Source organism: Polyodon spathula, chromosome 17 (assembly GCF_017654505.1).
Source record: "Polyodon spathula isolate WHYD16114869_AA chromosome 17, ASM1765450v1, whole genome shotgun sequence".
NCBI classification, from domain to species: domain Eukaryota; kingdom Metazoa; phylum Chordata; class Actinopteri; order Acipenseriformes; family Polyodontidae; genus Polyodon; species Polyodon spathula.
The window spans coordinates 28,688,262-28,708,651 of NC_054550.1; the positions used below are offsets into that span (position 1 = coordinate 28,688,262).

At 35.1% G+C, this 20,390-nt stretch overlaps 2 protein-coding genes across 2 annotated transcripts in view; both read right to left on the minus strand.

Annotated features, from left to right (window-relative positions):
• The window catches only part of ttc6 (tetratricopeptide repeat domain 6), a 29,942-nt gene extending 16,814 nt beyond the window's left edge, over nt 1–13,128 (minus strand). Inside the window, exons 1-12 of the mRNA XM_041275383.1 lie at nt 12,942–13,128; nt 12,497–12,624; nt 9,728–9,907; nt 7,975–8,131; nt 7,619–7,723; nt 6,730–6,831; nt 6,164–6,256; nt 5,198–5,625; nt 4,036–4,534; nt 3,708–3,837; nt 1,155–1,330; nt 613–749 (exon numbers count right to left, since the gene is read on the minus strand). Of these exons, the coding sequence (XP_041131317.1) occupies nt 613–749; nt 1,155–1,330; nt 3,708–3,837; nt 4,036–4,534; nt 5,198–5,625; nt 6,164–6,256; nt 6,730–6,831; nt 7,619–7,723; nt 7,975–8,131; nt 9,728–9,907; nt 12,497–12,579 (2,090 nt within the window). The 5' untranslated portion in view covers nt 12,580–12,624; nt 12,942–13,128. The remainder of the gene's footprint in view (nt 1–612; nt 750–1,154; nt 1,331–3,707; nt 3,838–4,035; nt 4,535–5,197; nt 5,626–6,163; nt 6,257–6,729; nt 6,832–7,618; nt 7,724–7,974; nt 8,132–9,727; nt 9,908–12,496; nt 12,625–12,941) is intronic.
• Nucleotides 13,129–13,331: 203 nt separating this feature from the next.
• Nucleotides 13,332–18,630, minus strand: LOC121329678. The gene is made up of 3 exons (XM_041275384.1): nt 18,527–18,630; nt 14,525–15,753; nt 13,332–13,478 (listed from the first exon to the last, which is right to left on the minus strand). Exons 2-3 carry the CDS (start codon nt 15,725–15,727, stop codon nt 13,332–13,334), a joined length of 1,350 nt encoding a protein of 449 aa, XP_041131318.1. The 5' UTR covers nt 15,728–15,753; nt 18,527–18,630.
• Nucleotides 18,631–20,390: the final 1,760 nt, after the last annotated feature.

The following is a 20,390-nucleotide window of genomic DNA, read 5'->3' on the forward strand; positions in this document are numbered from 1 at the left end:
ATATACACAACACACCATATCATTGATGTGGTAAACTTACTTTCTTTTTTTTGTGTTTCATTGGTCAAAAGAAGGTCACATGGCCATCTATAAAAATCAATATTGCCTGAAAAAGTGGTCTATATTGCATGTATCTGGCAATCTTGAACGTGATGACATCATCACACTGTCTCCTAAACCAATCTCCAGAACATTCTTGGCAGGTTCCCTCACACAGAGAAAAACCTGCTGCACTCTCCTGCTTCATATGTACAGAGATAGTTACTTTTATCGGTTCATTAAAAAAAATACAACAGATCTTCAACTAAAAGGAAAAAAGCACACCTTCTCTGTAAGTGTTTTTTTCTTTCTATTTTTAATTTAAAATGTTTCTGTTCCTACCAGCATTACCAATCTTTATTTCTTTATTGCTGGAGTATAACATGCATTACAATTTTTAGGATGATTCCTGCATGAAGGCTGTGTATTATATATGAGTAAACTTGTGTTAATACAGGATTCATATATATATATATATATATAAAAGAGGATGTGTCTTACAAAGGATACAACCCAAGTCTCTGCTTGCTTCTGTTTTTCACTTGTTCACATCTTAGGAGTAATAAATCTTACCTAGCTTTGGCATTTAGAGGTTCATGTTTCATTACTGCTGTGAAGTCCTGAATAGCTACACTCCAATTTAAATTCTTAAAGAAGTGCAGGCCATGAATCATCAAAGCATCTGTTCTTTTTGGATTAATAGCACTGGCCTATAAAAAATGATTTAATGCCATTAATTTTTGAAGAAGCACACATTAGTGTCAAGACCAACATTTAGTTAAAAGCAACAAAGTAATATAAAAGCCGCACGATTGGTCACATTTGCCATGAGCAAAATGGCTTTTATTTCTGTACATATTCTAAAACAAAACAAATCAGTTATTTACCAAATATGTTAGTAACATGCACACTAGAGCTGTAGATTTTTGCAACATTGAAACATTCCTCAAAACCTGCACCACGAGAAAATGTTTCTAACAAATTACTGCAAATTCAACAACATAATTAAAATACTTCTATACACATGAAGAGTAAAATAAAAATAAAAGGCTGCACCCTATGAAACAGCAAGATTAAGAAGTGTAGGTCTGCAAGATTATCTTTAACAGACTTACCTTAGCATAATCATCAATTGCTAATGACTTTTCATTGCTCATTTCAAACATTTGTGCCCTCCTGAAATAGGTCTCATCGTCTTCAGGTCTGGCCTTAATCGCCCGAGTGTAATTTACTATTGACATGGTAATATCTCCTTTGCTTCTGTAAATTTCAGCTTTTGACATATAGGCATCTTAAAAAAAAAAAAAAAAAAAAAAAAAAAAAAAAAAAAAAAAAAGAAAAAAGAAAGAGAATTTGCAACATTTAATGAGAACTTGAGAAATGCTTCTCAAATAACCGAGACATGCAGGTTTTTCAGGCAAACAAATTGATAGCAAATGTATTTTGTTTTCCCATACAACAATTTCAAATCTAACTTGTATGCAAAATCAGTGTAGTGAAAATAAAGCCTTCGTCTCAGGCCAAAATATATATATATATATATATATATATATATATATATATATATTATATATATTAATAATATGTGTGTATATATATATATACACACACACGATACTGTGCAAAAGTTTTAGGCAGGTCTGAAAAAATGCTGTAAAGTAAGAATGCTTTCAAAAATAGACATGTTAATAGTTTATATTTATCAATTAAGAAAATGCAAAGTGAGTGAACAGAAGAAAAATATACATCAAATCAATATCTGGTGTGACCACCCTTTGCCTTCAAAACAGCATCAATTCTTCTAGAGACACTTGCACACAGTTTTTGAAGGAACTCGGCAGGTAGATTGGCCCAAACATCTTGGAGAACTAACCACAGTTCTTCTGTGGATTTAGGCAGCCTCAGTTGCTTGCTTCTCTCTCTTCAAGTAATCCCAGACAGACTCAATGATGTTGAGATCAGGGCTCTGTGGGGGCCATACCATCACTTCCAGGACTCCTTGTTCTTCTTTACGCTGAAGATAGTTCTTAATGACTTTCACTGTATGTTTGGGGTCGTTGTCATGCTGCAGAATAAATTTGGGGCCAATCAGATGCCTCCCTGATGGTACTGCATGATGCATAAGTATCTGCCTTTACTTCTCAGCATTGTGGAGACTGTTAATTCTGACCAAATCTCCAACTCCATTTGCAGAAATGCAACCCCAAACTTGCAAGGAACCTCCACCATGCTTCACTGTTGCCTGCAGACACTCATTCGTGTACCGCTCGCCAGCCCTTCGCGAACAAACTGCCTTCTGCTACAGTCAAATATTTCAAATTTTGACTCATCAGTCCAGAGCACCTGCCATTTTCTGCACCCCAGTTCCAGTGTTCTCATGCATAGTTGAGTCGCTTGGCCTTGTTTCCAAGTCGGAGGTATGGCTTTTTGGCTGCAAGTCTTCCATGAAGGCCACTTCTGACCAGACTTCTCCGGACAGTAGATGGGTGTACCAGGGTCCCACTGTTTTCTGCCAATTCTGAGCTGATAGCATTGCTGGACATCTTCTGATTGCGATGGGAAGTAAGCATGATGTGTCTTTCATCTGTTGCAGTAAGTTTCCTTGGCCGACCACTGCATCTACGGTCCTCAACGTTGCCCGTTTCTTTGTGCTTCTTCAAAAGAGCTTGGACAGCACATCTGGAAACCCCTGTCTGCCTTGAAATTGCTGCCTGGGAGAGACCTTACTGATGCAGTATAACTACCTTGTGTCTTGTTGATGTGCTCAGTCTTGCCATGGTCCATGACTTTTGACAGTAAACTGTCTTCAGCAACCTCACCTTGTTAGCTGAGTTTGGCTGTTCCTCACCCAGTTTTATTCCTTCTACACAGCTGTTTCTGTTTCAGTTAATGCTTGTGTTTCAACCTACATATTGAACTGATGATCATTAGCACCTGTTTGGTATAATTGTTTAATCATACACCTGACTATATGCCTACAAAATCCCTGACTTTGTGCAAGTATACCTAGAAGAATTGATGCTGTTTTGAAGGCAAAGGGTGGTTACATTCATGAGAACAAAAGTCGATTACTTTTCTGAAGAAATGGCTTGGTCTTTGTTAGTGGAGATATATATATATATATATATATATATATATATATATATATATATATATATATATATATATATATATATATATATATACACACACACACACTAACAATGACCAAGCCATCTCTTCAAAAAAGTAATCGACTTTTGTTCTCATGAGTAGTGAACCGTCACTGGCACATGTATACATAGATTACATGTATAAATTTATTAAAGCTAAATTTGGTCCAATTATATTCAGTTAAAAAAAAAAAAAAAAAAAAAGAATAAGTCACCTAAGAGCAGCTGTATAAATCTAAAACACAACCAAACCAAAGCATCAATTTCTGACATTGGTTAGCTAGTTTGTTGAGCATGTAGGGGCACTACTTTCCAGTTTTGGCACATAGCTCCTGTTTTGGAAACACAGGCCCCAGAATGCATTTCACTTCAGATACACCAGAGCAAAACGGTCATTTTGGCAGAAGAGAGTAAATGTCGATTGAGGAGAAATCAGCCCTTACAATTTTTAAGGTATTATTTTCCACGTCAGAGTTCAAAATCAAGTGTGACATTTTGCTTAGAAGATTAACTTACCTGCATGGTTTTTATTGTGTTTAATTATGAAATTCAGGTCATCTAATGCATGTTTTTGATTTCCTTTCAGCAAAGAGATACAATGCCTGTGCCAATATGCATCCAGTAGACCTGGCTCAATGCTTATGCTCTGTTAAAACAGGAACAAAGCATGCAATTACATTTTTTTATTAAAGTAAACAAATATTGTAAGTTTGTAATACTCCATCAATACTTTTAAAATGGTCGGACATTACCAGGTGCAATGGTAATGTGATGATTTTCTAAAAAAATTTTATAAAAGAGTTATTTCTTAAAAGCAAGAAATATATTGACTGAAAACACTTACTTTGTTCAGATCTTCTAAAGCCAGTTTTAGATTACCCATCTTTTTATAAAGAGCTCCTCGTCTGCAGAAATTAAAGGCACTGGAACGTCCCTCTTCAGCTAGACACTGTGTAATCTTGTCAATTTCATTCTGCAAATCAGCAGTACTAATTGATGGTCCAAGAGCAAGGGAGAGATCTATTTGATCTGGCACTGACATTTCCTCATCTGGCTGTGGTTTCTCCACAATTTTCTTTGTCTCAGTATAAGGCAGCTTTGTTGTTTTAGCAGCAGATACTTTTACATTTTCGGGTGGGGGGAAGACTTCATCAAACCAACTGTTCCAGATATCCCTCACCCACTCTCTGACATGGACACTCTCAGGGATGCTACCATGATCTTCAGTAAACTTTTCAAAGTTCAGCATCAAAGGCAGGCTTGAGCTTCGATAATGGCGGCTCTTTTCAGGTACTCTTAGAGAGGGTTCAATTGTTCTAGGCAGTCGAAGCAAAGACTTGCATCTGTTTAACAGAACATAGAAAACAATGATAAAGTGTTTTACATTTTGTAAGTGAACACATATTTAACCTACACTCCAGCAACCTGCTTGCATGGATTAGTGCTTTTCATGACTTCTAAACAAAGTTCTAAGTGAACAGTACTGCACTAATTGGTACTTCTGATAACAATTGCTTTGATTTGCAGCTGTTTTCACTCCCGAAAGTAGAACAGTACAAAATTAAATGTAATTCTACAGTTTGAAACTGAGGTGCACTGGAAGGCTGTTTCAGGTTTTATAATTATGTAACACTTTAATAGGCAATGTGGCATGTGTGGCACTACACTTATAAACAACCTTAAAAGACATTACAGGCTTGATGATGGTTACTGCAAAAACAGGTCAGTTCATATATGAACACTTGTAAACACAACTTACTGTCTGGTTTTAACCTGTCAAGTTCCCCAAAACAATTTATATTACATTATAATACAGAATCTGGTGGAATGATTAGACATTGATTGAGTGCTTACAGTACAATACAGGTCAGGCAATATCTTTTTTTATGCAATCTATGTTTGTAATAATATTTCTTCCTTTATCATCTAAAACACAAAAAAAAAAAAAAAATTAAAATGTAATTTCTAGCTTATGTTGTTGTATATGGTAATAGAGAAAATTGAACCTTGTAAGTGTCCTTGCAGGCTGATTTAGTTTATCAAGTACAAAAGCTAGCTTTTGGGGGCTAAGCTTTTTCTTCCCCTTTGTGGTTTTCTTCTTTTTTGGATGTACAATGTATTTCATGCCAGCGTTCCGTGCAGCCTCAACCTTGGACATTTTGCCCTTGATCTGTGGTTGCAGGACAGGGCTGTGTTTACTGATTTGCTCTGGATTCTCAAGTTGGGCAAATTGTGCTGTAGGGGTTTCCATTAAGGGATTAGTTGAAGAAGAGAAGACTTCTATCTTTGCCTGAGCCTTTGTTTGAGATAGCTGTTGCTGCTTTGCAAGTTCCAACTCATTTGATAAGGTTTTGAAATCAGCAGGAAACTTTAATTCGGTTTTGGTCTCTGTGGACAGGTTTGGAGCTGATATTGATTTCCTAATTAAACAAGACTGTATCAAAAGAGAATATAAAAAATGAAATTAGAAATTAAGTCCTGATGCAATACATGTCTAACATTTTTTTCCTGCTCTGCATCATAAAGATACAATTGACATTTTAGTACCAAGAATACTGTAGATTTCTCAAGAGGTGAAAACATTGTGATGAATTCAATGTATTTAAACAATGGCAGACAAAATATAACCCCACTTACAATAGATAATTAAAATAAAGCCCTTTGTGTACCAATATTACATGACCAACCCCTCTACCAGTGCATGCAACCATGTTTATTGTATTTGGTTTTCAAATGTACGTAACATGCCAGAGTGAGACACACTTTAAAAGGTAACAGTATAACTGATATTTTTAGTAAGTAGATATCAGACATTTAAGTATATATGAGGTCTAACAATAAATTCAATCTAATATACACCGCAGTTTGTCATGACTAAAAAGCAATAGTTAACTACCCATAATACATGTTAACAATTAACATATTTTTAAGGAAAAAGCACAATACTGTATATACATTAAATCATACTAAACCTTTACACTGGTCTCTGTAAACATCTGCAGAGAAAGATCTTCTGTCGACCTTAGTTCTAACATAGATTTGTGTTTTCTTGATAAAACCTTTGGCTAAGAGACATCAAAATATTAATGGCTCATCAAATCAAGGGAATGTAATGTTAATAAAAAACAATACACAGAACAACAGTAGTAATGAGTTTGTGGTGTTTCAGTAAGTTTACAGTTAATGCTGTTTTTGGTCTATAACATGGTGTAAACGTCACATGACCACTTTCTGCTACTGTTCATAGTAATGATAGATGGCAGAAGGAGGCCCCAAACAATAGCAACAAGATTTTAGGATTACACTTATATTAGCATTAATTCCCTATTGAAGATGATCATTTTGGTTAGGATTGTTTTTTCCCCCCACAGCAGCAGTGCAAAATGGTCAACTTACTTCATAATTATGCTATACATACTGGAGACAGACATGTCTTATTTTTGCTTATTGTTTATAATAATGGTGAAATACAAGTGATTTTCTTCAATACATTGTTTAAGATAACAACAGCTGCACAACATCACAGTTATACACAGACCATTATAGCTCTACGTTCAGCATCCACATCAACATATTCTGACTCATTCAGGTTTTGCAGGTCACAGTACAGTTCTTCGCCTGCCACACTGTGCTTAGTTTCCTGAAAAGAATTTTAAAGCAATGATTTATCTCAACTATAATTATAATGTTATATAGAATTATATACTACCCTTTTAATAAAGTAGAACTATCACCTGATCACAGAAGTGCCATGCCAAAGAAGTCTTTTGTCTCCCATACTCAAATGTACCTCCTTTCATATGTCTTATTAAACTCTTGCTTCTTTTTTATTAATTTTTCATTACCTCTAAAGCATGCATTGCTGCCAAGTAAAAAATACAACGTTTTTATAAGTTAAATGCAACGATAAGTTCAATAAGTTATAAGTGATAGGTTTCATGGATTTACGAGTTAGTAACATGCAAAAACATGCATTCTTTTTTTTTCATGGCAGCAATGTGCTTCCTTAATAATGCACTCCATTCTTTATTACTGTTTGAAACTATAACTCCATTGCAATCCAAAAACAAATGCTCCCAACAATTCCTTAAAAGGTAAATAGCTTCTGATAATGTTTATATTTAGTACGTCTGGGTTCTGCTGATCTAAAATGTTGATCTCAAATTTTTCTTTGCCATTTTTTGCACTCTGCTTTGCTTGCTTGGAGCATCCTAGTTGGTTACAGATTGCATACACTTCATCACGCCAGACAAAACTGTGGGCTTTCATTTAATTTCACGCTGCTTACCATTCAGAACCACTCAGAATGACTGCAAACTTCATAATGTTAAAAATAAAGTTCAGCTATGATCAAACGTGATAATTTTCAGTGCATTCACAAATGATTTTGCTAAAAAATCAAACTGACTTTTAAACAAATATATTACCTGGTACTTGGGAAATATTTTGTCTTGCACAAATGAAGTCGCAAATGTAAATTTAGGAGGTGCTGGTTTCCAAAACATTTTTGAAGCATTCATGTACTTGGCAGCCTATTAAAAAAAATGCATTATTAACCAAGATATAATAATAGTGAAGGTTTTTTTTTTTTTTTTTTTTTTTCGTTGCCATTTTGACGTTTTAAAAAATAATCATCATCCAATTTAACTGAATGCGAGATAATACGAACTATGCATAGCCAACAAATTACATTAAAGCAACACATGAAAAAAATATATAACCTAATTTGTAATACAGAAGCAACTTCTGCTTTGTTTGATTTTTCTATTGTTTTTATTTTTACCTGTTTCCCCAAAAGTTGCATTCTAGGTCTCTCCACATAATACTCTGCTATCTGTTGCCATTCAGCCAAATGGTCTTTGGAATGTGTTTCCAGATGCCTAACACCACCCTCTTTTTCTCCTTGATATACATCTAAAAAGGGGGCTCCTCCTACAATTCTGCAACAAGTTAAATAACAGTATTCATATCACAGGCTACGACACTTGTATAACTTACAAAGACTTTTTACAAAATATATGCAGGTTAAAGCACTAACCCTCTAATACATTTATAAAATAGATATATAAACAAAACCATTATAAACCAGTGTATACTCTTTATTGTTAGTGTTAGAAAACCCTGCTCTAACATAAATATAAATCTAGTGACCTCTGTTGGCCAAATACCAGAATGCTGGTGAGCCATCAACAACTATACAGCTCTCTGTGACACTGGCTTCTAATCAACAAGGCGTGAGATTGTTTTAAGAACAATCATTACTCTAAGATGGATACGGCTAACTACTGTACATGAAAACATGTTTACTTTAGCATGGATGTTTATGTTGATAAATGCAGAGAAAACAGCTCATATGGCTTTCTTAGAAAAAAGAGAACATTCAGGGATACCATTAAAATATTTTGGTACTGTACGTTTGACGAATGTTTGTTCCCCGCCCCCACCACCACCAACAGGTAGCAGAGACAGCTGTGTCCTTCATAAAACTGTTTGTAAAATTATTTCTGAGGTCAAAATATATAAAAGTATTACTAAATACTATGCAATAAATATATCGCCTGTAGCCAAGGGACAAGAATAGTTCACTTTAAATTAACACTAGCAGTTTTGAATAACAAACTACACAACATAAGTAGCGCTGATACCGCTGTACACATTACACTATACACAGAGAGGCAAAAGAAACTTATCACTATTACAACACATTTATTATTAAAAAAAAAAAAAAAAGGTATATAAATGATGGACATTGGCAAAATGTTTTTGGTTTCTTTTTAATCACTCAATCATTCATCCTTGACCATGACATGCTTGAGTAACTGTGACTGAAGCACATGCACTTAATCACCTAATTAATGAGACAGTTGACTGGACACTGGATATGGAGTGATTTCAGCTGTTGAATTGCAAGCTTGCATAAAAGCAATAAAGAAAATCACATAAAAAAAAAAAAAAACAATATGCCATATCTGTCAAGGGAGCGTGCCTTTGTTCAATCAGCATGTTGGAGGCTGGACTAGGGCAGCGTACTGTGGCTTGCCTTCTTAGGTGCTCACAGCCAGAAATTTCAAACCTGGCGAGACAGTATAACCAGACACACTCTGTCAATGACAGACCATGAACTGGGAGACCAAGAGTCACAACATCTGCCCAAGATCAAAAAATCATTCTGCAGCATCTTCGTGATGTCAATTGTTAATCAGCACAATAAAAAGTCACTGGACCTGCTCTAAAACAGAGTTTGTCATTTTTCAATCCCATCTAGTGAATTTCATCCAAATATAAGCGTTAAATTTCAGTTGATGATCAAACATAAGTAATATGTTTCTTTTGACGCTGAGTATATTATTATTATTATTATTATTATTATTATTATTATTATTAATAAATAAATAATTTATTTATTAATGACTGAGAATTTTTCCATTGCACGGAATATTACACCTGAACACTGGGCAGCTGGCTCTTCTAAGCAACAGATTATTATATGTAAACTTACATATCTGACATTTGGAAATATCAGAACTTTGCATTACCTGTTTTTTTCAGTAGTCTCATAGTGACTCAATGCTGCCACTTGGTGGATCACCTGATCTGCAGCAGGTATTATGTTGGGCATGAGAAATAAGCGTGATGCTCGCTGTAAATCCTGGGTCAGGATATGAGTAGATGAAGTAGTACACAGGTGATGGATTGTTTTATACTTCTGAGATTTGCTAAAGAAAACACAGAAACAGTTTAGTGCCATGGTTCTAGTATCACGAAAATCATTTAAAAAGATTCTCAAAGGTGTGTTAAGAAACAATATTTTCAAAAGACAGGTTTTTTTTAATAGGAGTTAATGTAAGATAGACTTACTACCAGAAAGAGCGCACTTTTTTTTGGATTTTTTTCAAATTTTGACAATAGAAACTTTTGGGGAAAAAATGTGTTAATAAATAGGGCCAATCTGACAAACTTTGGTCCTCAAACAATTTAAATCAGATATGATAGTCTTAGCTGTAACTAAAACGCCTCAGGAGAAACACAGATAAGATTAATAAACAGCATGTATCAGGCTGCTATAAATGGTGCAACATATTTTTGTTAAAAACTCACCAGTCTCTGGTCTATGGCCAAGATATACTGTTTGGCATTATAACATTTTATTTTGTTTGTTTTGTTCAATTTTTGATCACTTTGAGTTATTTTTAACACAGCAACAACTGTAATATCCCTAGATCTGCTGACCAGAAAATAAACTATAGAACAAATTATACAGTAATATTTGCTGTTAACCCTTTTGGTATAACAGTCTTCTATGGGTGGGAAAGACCCTGTGAAGTGCAAGCAAAAAAAAAAAAAAAAAAAAAAGAATATACGGGAGAGACTCCAGTATGCAATAATGTAGGACCAAAGGTTCAAATACTCATTGCATCTAAAATGCAGCTTATTATTGGCTAACAACCAAAAATAAAAAAATACTTTTGTAAAATACGTTTTGAAGAAATTGGTTACTTTTGATAGTGTGAGAAGGTAAACATATATGATTTATAATGAGAACTATAACATCTACTACATTAGTAAGATTATACATATTACATGCGTCTAAGATAGACAGATACATAAGTAAGTAGATACGCTTTAACTAGCACTGGGACAAATTTGAGGAATAGGCATACCAATTTTTCACGTGACTACTTCTCCTAATACCTTGTCAATTAAATTAAAATGTAACAGTGTTAATTCACAACTCTTAAGTATCTGTTAATTACTCTTGTCAAGCATTTCAATGTAACATGTAGTGTTCTATTGTAAACATTTACCCAAAAAATGGCATGTTACAGGTAAAGGAAAATGGTTCATTTGCACACGTTTTTCTTGCTCTAACATTTTATTACTCAATGAAAGAAGACAAAAAAAGGGCAATACTATGTGTGTGGCCTTTTCACTTGTGCACAGACTACAATAACAAAAATGAGGTATGTTTTTGCTCTATTGATAAACTGACAGTAACAATTTATTGAGGTTAACATGTTCACTTTCTGGTGTCACTCAATGATTTATTAGACTCTAACTCACAAATGAACCAAGTGCTCTGGCAGATAAGTAACTGCATGCACAGGGTCACCTAAATGCCAATTTGCTTGTTTCATAAACTGCAGCATTCCTTTACCATGAGCCTGTACTCCGCTATTCAGTTGAGAGTGCTATCCATTTACAATCTGTGAGCTATCCCTTATAAAGGCTCTCTTCCGTATCCTGCAAACCTTTCACTGACCTCAAAACTACAAAAGCTAATAATTAAAAGCTTTTTTTAACCTCAATAAAGGGTGGAGAGAATAGTGAGGTGTGTCAAAGCAACTCAGTTCTGGCTGTAAAAGAGCCATTCATGAGAAAGAGTCAAAACAGGTAAATCTCTGGTACCAGACAGACCAATTGGAGCCTGAAGTTTGTTCATCTCAGTAATTACCTGTTGCGGAGCACATGTAGCCATGGAATTCTAGTAAAGGGGTTGGAAGTTATAATGACAGCACAGTCATTAGCAGTAATATTGAAACTTTGTAGACAAAGTTCCCTGGGCTAAAAGCTTTGGAGACTCTTGACTGTGAGACAATGGGGGAGTACAGAGTAAAGAAAATAGACTCTATGTTGATAAGCTTGTCAGTTCATTTCATTCTGCCCCAGATTTCAGGTAGTAAAAACTAAACATATAACTTTTTTTCAAAATAATGGTTTTTAAGACAATGCTAAATGAACTGCAGTCAGTGTATAAAATGAAGTGAATACAACAGGACATGTTTATATTGGCATCCAACTACAGTTTGCACCTAATAAAACCATTCATGTTACAAAGCAAGATTCAAACAACACTTTACAAGTCTATATCATTTGAATATAGTTTTACAGTATCATTAACAAAAATATGTAATTAGTGTTGCTAGAATCCACAGGCCTATGTGTTCATGCCATTGCCTACAACTGTTGCATTACAGGACTACTAACATTTTTATTAAACCTACCTTCATTTAACAACTAAAGTAATTATTCTTAGCAACCCTTTGTCATATTACAGTATAATGATTACCAGTAGATCAAGTTAAATCAATTATTTCTGTTTGGCACGGTATTTAAACTGGTAGAAATCACACATGTAGTGAGTGTTCTTAGTCAATATTAAGACTAAAGGCCCAATGTATTGATATTATTGGTTACACAAAATTAATCATATCAAGTTTAATAATAACACATAGTAATATGTTACTGAAATTTGTAATTTGCACATTTCATTAAAAAAAAAAAACATTAAAAAAAAAGATAATTACTTGTTTGATGGGGTCCATGTTGCCAGGAAAGAAACTTGCTGCTCTGGTATCTTTCTCTCTGATAGAATTTGCTTTTTTCTCATTGTGATTGGGACTCCTTTCACTTGAATTATATCAGAATATGTCACCTGTGTATCATAACCATAAATAAAGAAGGTGCTCAGGATTATGGCTTTATCTGTGATGGTCATTACAGTTTTTATACCCTATGTTGTGTTTCATTGAGTACAGTTGTGTTCCACACACTTTGAATAATGTCATATATTTACTTTGTAAATCTGCTAACGCTGAATAGATTAAGGTGAAATATAACCTTATTTGACAGTGATCATATGTATTGTTAAGTTGGGAATAACAGCCACCTTACTCAAGTATGACATAGCATAGTTTTCTTGACAGTTTTAAACATTTTTTTTTAAATGTTGCAATACCCTGTTATCTGTACCTGTTTAGGAAGTTGTGAAATTTTGATTAAATCATCAATCTCTGAGGAATCCTGTTCATATGGAAATGAAGGATCTAAGGAAAATGGTGTATCTTTGCTCCTGATCACCGATGTAAGGTCAACTGAACCATTCTCTGTTTCATCAACATCTTTTACAGGGACTTGCTGTTCAGACTGTGTTTCTGTAAGCATCTTGGAAGCCTGACAGAAAGGATATAACGTTATAATTATAATACAATTATTAACAAGCAAGTTTTTAATTGCTGGTTATACTACAGAATATCAAAAATGATCATCTATGCGTACAAAATATTTCCTTTCTGCCTTTTGATAGCTTTCAGAATATACAGATCAGCACAATCTAATTTTAAAAAGACATGTCAGAAAAAACTACTGGTCATTTGTTACTGTTTGTAAATCAGAGGATTCTACCTGATCTGGAGACAAAGGTTGGGGTTCAGCTGATAATGCTGATCCCTCTGTGGGAATGTGCTGGGTTCCCTGAGCTTCCAATGCCCATGCTTCACTTTCACCCCCCTTTATAAAAAGCAAAGGCAAGACACATTTTAACAAATACAGTAAAGGGCCCTATTCACAAATCTTTAACTTGTGAGTTTGTTTTAAACTAGCCAGTTGTTAAATAAACCAATAATAGTGTTATGAATATGAAACTGTAATTGAATCTAAAACAGACCACACATTTAAATTAATTGATTTACAGTAGAACATTTATTACTTTTTGTAGTGGTTGTAGGGCAAAACCAAAGACAGCAATGTGTACTAAAGGTTTCAATAGTTCCACACTGTCCACTAACATTATTCTACCAACTGTGTTACCAGCAAACCTGTCCCATGAACCACGCAACATAGTGAAAACTCTTTTTTGTATGCATGAGCCCCAGGAAGGAAGGAAGTTCCAGAGAAAGGAAGTTGTCAAAAACCCCAGTCAATGAGCTCACTTAATTGGCCTTTAGTTATTTTCTTTGTACTAATGGATGTTGCCAATTATAAGATTTACAAAAATAAAATAAATAAGGCTGACTTGTTTTTTACATTGTTGAGCAACAATGGCACCCAATATGATAAAGTTCAAAGGTTTGATGTATTGCTTTTTTTTTGTTGCTGTTGTTTCTCACTGTCCTCAAGCTATACATGTCTACTGAAATATATTTCAAACAACACAAAATGTTTTAGCTTGGTATTCTCAAACTGGTGATTGGTATTTGAGTATGTTTGTATTTCAACTTAAATTCTAGGTCATGCAGATAAGAAAACAACTTTTGTTTGATCGTATAATATATATATATATATATATATATATATATATATATATATATATATATATATACACACACACATATATATATATATATATATATATACACACACACACACACACACACACACATATATATATATAGACACACTGATGTAATAAACTCCACATGATGCATTAGACTTCTTATCTGTTTGTTTTGTCTAACGTTCTTGTAATAATTATACTAACACATGGAAAATACAAGGTGCAATAGAAGCTGACATTGACCTAATAGAAAATATCTCTTTTGATCCAGTTCACCTACCTCACATTTAGTACTGTGACCAAGCACTCTCTCCGTGAGCTCTTTGACCATCAGGTCTGAAGCTGACAGTGAGTCTGTGTGGCTCCCAGACTGCAGAGATGCAACTTCATCAATAGTCCTTCCACCCTCCCTAACTGGTAACTTTGCAGTTTCTTCTTTTGGCTTTCTGAGCTGGATATTTTGCTTGTATATTATTGATGCTCCTGTTCTTGCTATGTCCGTAGCCTCTTCCAGCAGTTGTGAAGTGGACTTCACACTTTGACTGTGACTGGAACCCACACTGCTTTTTCTGCTTCCAGGAATTTCGGGTTCCATAACTGTTACTTCATCAGGCACTATAGAAATCTGCCTTTCAATCTTTAACTTTTTTTGGTTTTTCCTCCTTTTATTTTCCTCATTCCCAGAGTCATCTGCACTGGCGCTAGCCTCAGAGTCTTCCGAAAGAGAATCATCACTATGTTCACTTTCATTGCTGCTTCTCTCTGTCTCCAGTGATTTCTGGCTATTTTTGGACTGTATTCTAGCTTTATTGGTTTTCGGCTTGTTTATTGATATGGGTTTCTCCACTTCCTCCACGAAAGGGGATTTCAATATACGTGCTCTGGTCTGAATGACAGGCTTATATTTTGGTCTCTGAGGTGGTTGAGGCCGTTTGGAAATTGCAACTGCTTTAGTGGTTCCATCTATTAGTGCTATTACAGGTTTACGAGCTGCTTTACCTGCAGGTTCTGATGTTTCACTATTTAACAAGCCCGTGCCTTCACAAACTTTTTGTTTTTTATAGTTTTCATGACCATTATTATCTTCTTGATAACATGCAGCTACCCCTTTAATCATCACCTTAAGATCCTTAACTTGGTTTGGAAATCTTTCTGGCTTTGGATCTCCCAGCAGAAATGTTGGTGATGAATTTAAAATGTCTTTTTGCACCTCAAGAGAACCAACAAAGTTTTTAGAAACCAATGTGTTCTTATTTTTACTGGCACTGGTGTGGTTACGGGTTCTTTTGAGAAAGTCCGTCTGAAGTGATTGAACTGGAACAGATTCTGCCATCACTGTTGGAGAAGTCCTTTTTCCGGAAGAATTGCTAATCTGCTGCGTGTAATGAAGAAAATCCTTCTGAGACTGCTTGCGTAAGCGCTCAACCTCCTTTTTTAGCTGCAATTCTTCACGTTGACTTAGTAACTTAAGATTTCTATCCATTCTTAATTATTATTTAATTTGAAGCTCTTTAAGACAAAATAACAAAAAGTTTGTTAAATGAAAATAGTATTGATTAGTTATTTTAACAAATGATGGTTAACAATGCATTTTTAAATATGTGGCTCCACTGAGTACAGTACTAAAAGTATACCGTCTTGTACAGCTGTTTTCTATGGTGGGGAATAATAACAATTAGCTCCTCAGGTTTTCGTAAATCTGCAATGATAGCTACCACCCTGTGGCAGCAAAGAGAGTCAGTAAGTAAAACTGGATGGGGCACAATAATAAAGATTTGGGATTCAGCAAAACTGATTGAACAATATTGACACCTTGACAAAATATTACATCTACTGCAAATAATACATTTACCATTAAAAATATTTAATCCTGGAGAAAAGTAAAAACAAAAAGAAACATCCATTCATTGCTCATATAAAGACTTGGCATCTCTATCTGTTGGACTGGATATAACGCAGGAAGCTGTAGAGAGTAAAAATGTGGTTCAAATGCTGACTTAGATGGATCACCCAAGTTCAGTTCAGTTCAGTTTTTACATCCATGGAATAGTCAAGGTGGTTAATTGATGTGGACACCAGTGAACTTGAATGAATCAATAACATTTTTTTTTAAATATTAAACAATGGTGACTTCCAACAATTAAGTATGGTGTCTAATTGAGGACATGGGGGAAATAAATTTTATGTCGAGATCACAGGATATATTATTTCAGGATCTTGACATGTCCTTAATTAGCCACTGTAGTTACATATTTTGCAGCAATATGGACTTTTCTGAATTCAGTAATGTGTTTTACTTCATTATTTACCCATACAAATGATTTGCTGTACTGTAAGGCCACAAAACACTAGACACAATTCGATTTTTAATTGAGAGACACAATACTTTCGCAGCAACATGACCATACACACAAGAAGTGACACACTGGTGATGCTAAAAATTGGAAAACTTCCTATTGACAAAACTATGAAGACTGGTACATATTCGTCAACATGATGTAGTAATTATGAGTGCCTTCTCTGACGGTATTTCAACATACATGGCAATAAATCATACATACCATGTTTATCTATATTACCTTTCAAATTTGTATCTTTAGAATTGCTATGATCTTTGTCATAAAACCCACACGACAAAATACAAAAAATAGGATTTAATTCTATTTATTTTGTCTTGCTCCAGTGTCGCCCCCATGTCACCTGTGGTGTGAAAAAGTATAGATTCTATTCATTTTTCACATCCTATCTGGTGTGTAGCAGGCTTAACAGTTACTTTCATGAAGGTTACCATTGTTCTTGTAACCCTGTCTCTCCTGTGAAAAGCAAAAAATATATTATATATATATATATATATATATATATATATATATATATATATATATATATATTATATATATATTCCTTCTCCTTAACCTCTCTGCTGCCTTTTGACGAGGTCGACCACTCTATTCTCCTGTCCTCTCTCGCTGAGCTGGGACTCTTCGGCACTGCTCTTGCCTGGTTCTCTTCCTACCTCTCTGATCGCAGGTACCAGGTGTCCTGGCGTCTCACCCTCTGCCTCTTGCTCTCTTTCGATAGGTATCCTCAAGGCTCAGTTCTGGAACCCCTTCTGTTTTCTCTGTATACCCACTCCCTGGGTCTCCTCAACTCCTCCCATGGCTTCTTGTATCATTTCTATGCTGACAATGCCCAGATCTTCCTCTCCTTTCCCCCCTCTGGCTGTCATTTCCTCCTGTATCTCTACCTGCCTCTTGGCCATCTCCTCCTGGATGCACTTGCATCATCTCAAACTCTCCAAATCGGACCTACTTTTCTTCCCCCTCTTCCTCCCCTACCGCTGACCCTCAATCCCTCCCTCTCCTACTCTCAGCACATCTCAACTCTGGCACGCTCCTGTAGCTGCTTCTTCAGCAACATATGCAGAATTTGCCCCTTCCTCACCAACTACTGCACACAGCTCCTTGATCCTGGTACTGTCCGTCTTGACTACCATAACTCCCTCTGGCTGGCCTCTCTGCCTCTGCTATTTGTCTGCTTCAGCTCATCCAAAACTATGCTGCTCGCTTTGTATTTTTCCCTCCTCATTTCTCCCATGCTAAACCACTGCTCTGCTCCCTCCACTGGCTCCCTATCGCTGCTCACAACCAATTCAAAACTCTTGTACTCGCCTATTGCTGTCTCGACGTTTCTGCTCCCTCCTACCTCCAGACTATTTCTCTATGTATTGTTTGTTGCCCAACAGTGGCCTCGAAATTACTGTAATTAATAGTAATGTTTTTTTTTTTCTTTCTGTAACAGATTGTTAAATAAAATCAAATTAGTTTTCCTACAACTGAATGTTAATTATTAGAACATTGAGATGTTTGTAATAAGTGGGTTATTAAACCTTTTTCTTAAATCTAACATTTTAAATAAATAAAAATGGTTATGTCAGACTCTTTCCTGCTGGTGTCCCAGCAGGAAATGTATTCACTACTCTTAGAGTGAAAGGGGGTGAATGGGGGGGGGTTCAACCAGTTTGCTGTAACCGTTAATTAAATTAATAAAACATAAAACGATACACAGATCAAATACTATGCATAAAAAGACAATAAGTTAACGTTCTCAGGCAATCAGGTTATAGTTCTACTCAAGTTAAACATGAACTTTGGCTTGACATGTCCCGAGAACAAGTTTAAATAAACTGTTTAGAGCAGTGTTTGTTCTGCTTATTGTGTAGTTTCTTCAGCGTTACGATTCACATTCATAATTTGTTTTTCACATTTATAAAAAGTTAACCTACCTGTAGTCACGCATATAAATCCGACATCTTTCTGCACGTTTTCTGTCACAAAATTTAGTTTTTTTCTTCTTCTTTGTAAATTCAAATCTCTGGAGAAACTAGCCTTCCGAGGGCCTGGGATTTGTGCGCAGTAAACAGAGACTCCAACTTGTCTCCTAGCAACGAATCAAACCAGTGTGAAAACACGTGGACAGGAACTGAATGAAAGAAGCAGCGAATGGTGACGGGGATTGTTGATCAAACTGTGTTCTGCGACACAGGCCACCTTCAGCAGGCTACGTGTGACTTGGGAGACCTGTACATTATCTGAAAATTACTTTCAGCACACAATAAATAAAAACAATGGTGGGTGGATATATAGGTATGTTATTAACGTTATCCAGACCAGTTTCTTCGTTAAACCAAAATAAATTAAAAAAAAAAAAAAAAAAAAACGAAATGGTCACATGATGATATAAGGATACTACACAAAATGAGCAGACGATCATTGACGAGGTTTGACCCTTCAAAACCCCTGCAAAGTCTATACATTCTCATTTTATTTAGGATATGTTATTTTATTAAGAAAATATAAATATGAAGAAATTGAGAAAGGCATTTTTTCATCTATATTTATACTTCAAGGAATGCATTAATGCCATCAATAAACATAAGTATTTAGGACTGTTAATAAAATGTAAAAAGGCGCCTTTAAGAAAGCCTCCATCCCAAATAAAGCTGCATCAATTTTACCCCTAGAGCAAATTACGGCTACAATTTTCTGAGGCTGTATGAAAAACTACAAAATTTGATGTTTTTCTGCGCGGCATCAACAACAGAATATATTATTATTATTATTATTATTATTATTATTATTATTATTATTATTATTATTATATGTATGTATGTATGTATGTATGTATTTATTTATTACCAGACGCCCTTATCCAGGGCGACTTACAGTTGTATACAAAAGATACATCATTACAGTACAAGCATATAGCCACCTTCCCGAAACGTAAGGTGTCACAAAAATGCAAGGAAGGTCTATGCGGGGATTTGTTTGACTTTTTTGTGAGGGAAGTGAAATTCCACAAATTAGAATTAGTGGCTAGAATCAGACAGACACCTAATTCTAAATATATAATGTATTAATTGAAGCATCTTGCGAATATATGTATTTATAGAAGTACTAGCGCCTTTACTTTTGTTGTAAAGGTTAGATTGCTTTATTATTGTAGAAGGCTGTCATCAAAACGATGAATAACAAACGCTCGTTTACTTTTAACAATTATTATTAGCCGTAGAGGTCGTACTGGAGGAGGGAGCGAAAACATGATGCTAAAATTACTAAAGGTTGTATGCTAATGTCCGCCCCCCCCCCCCCCCCTTTCTTAATTAATTACCTTGTAACATTGACCACTTTTTGGTGCTGAACCGGGAATGTGTGAATGTCTTAAATCCATTTAGTGGTTTGTTTTGATGTTTGTACTCTATGCTGTTAGAAAATAAATAAATAAATAAATCCTGCAGTTCACTCAAGCAAATGGTGAAAATATACCCTGAGTGTCACGTCCCAATCGCCTATTGAACAAAATAAACAATATCGGTTAAATATGTTCTAAAATATATCCATAAAGGCCTACAAACTGCAAAATATGTTAGTCTCATTCACTCAATTAGGGAGCATTGGTATAGTATACAGAATGTGAGGCATATTCTATAACTGTTTTTGGGGTTTTGGTCTGGTTCAGCCAGATACCAACGTCATATTTCGTTTGTTATTGTTTTTTTTTGGTTTTTTTAACTATGAATGTTCAAGCGCGCTATAAGAGCAACTTTGAAACTGTATTTTAAATGACCGGCTTACCAAAAGCGTGTTCTT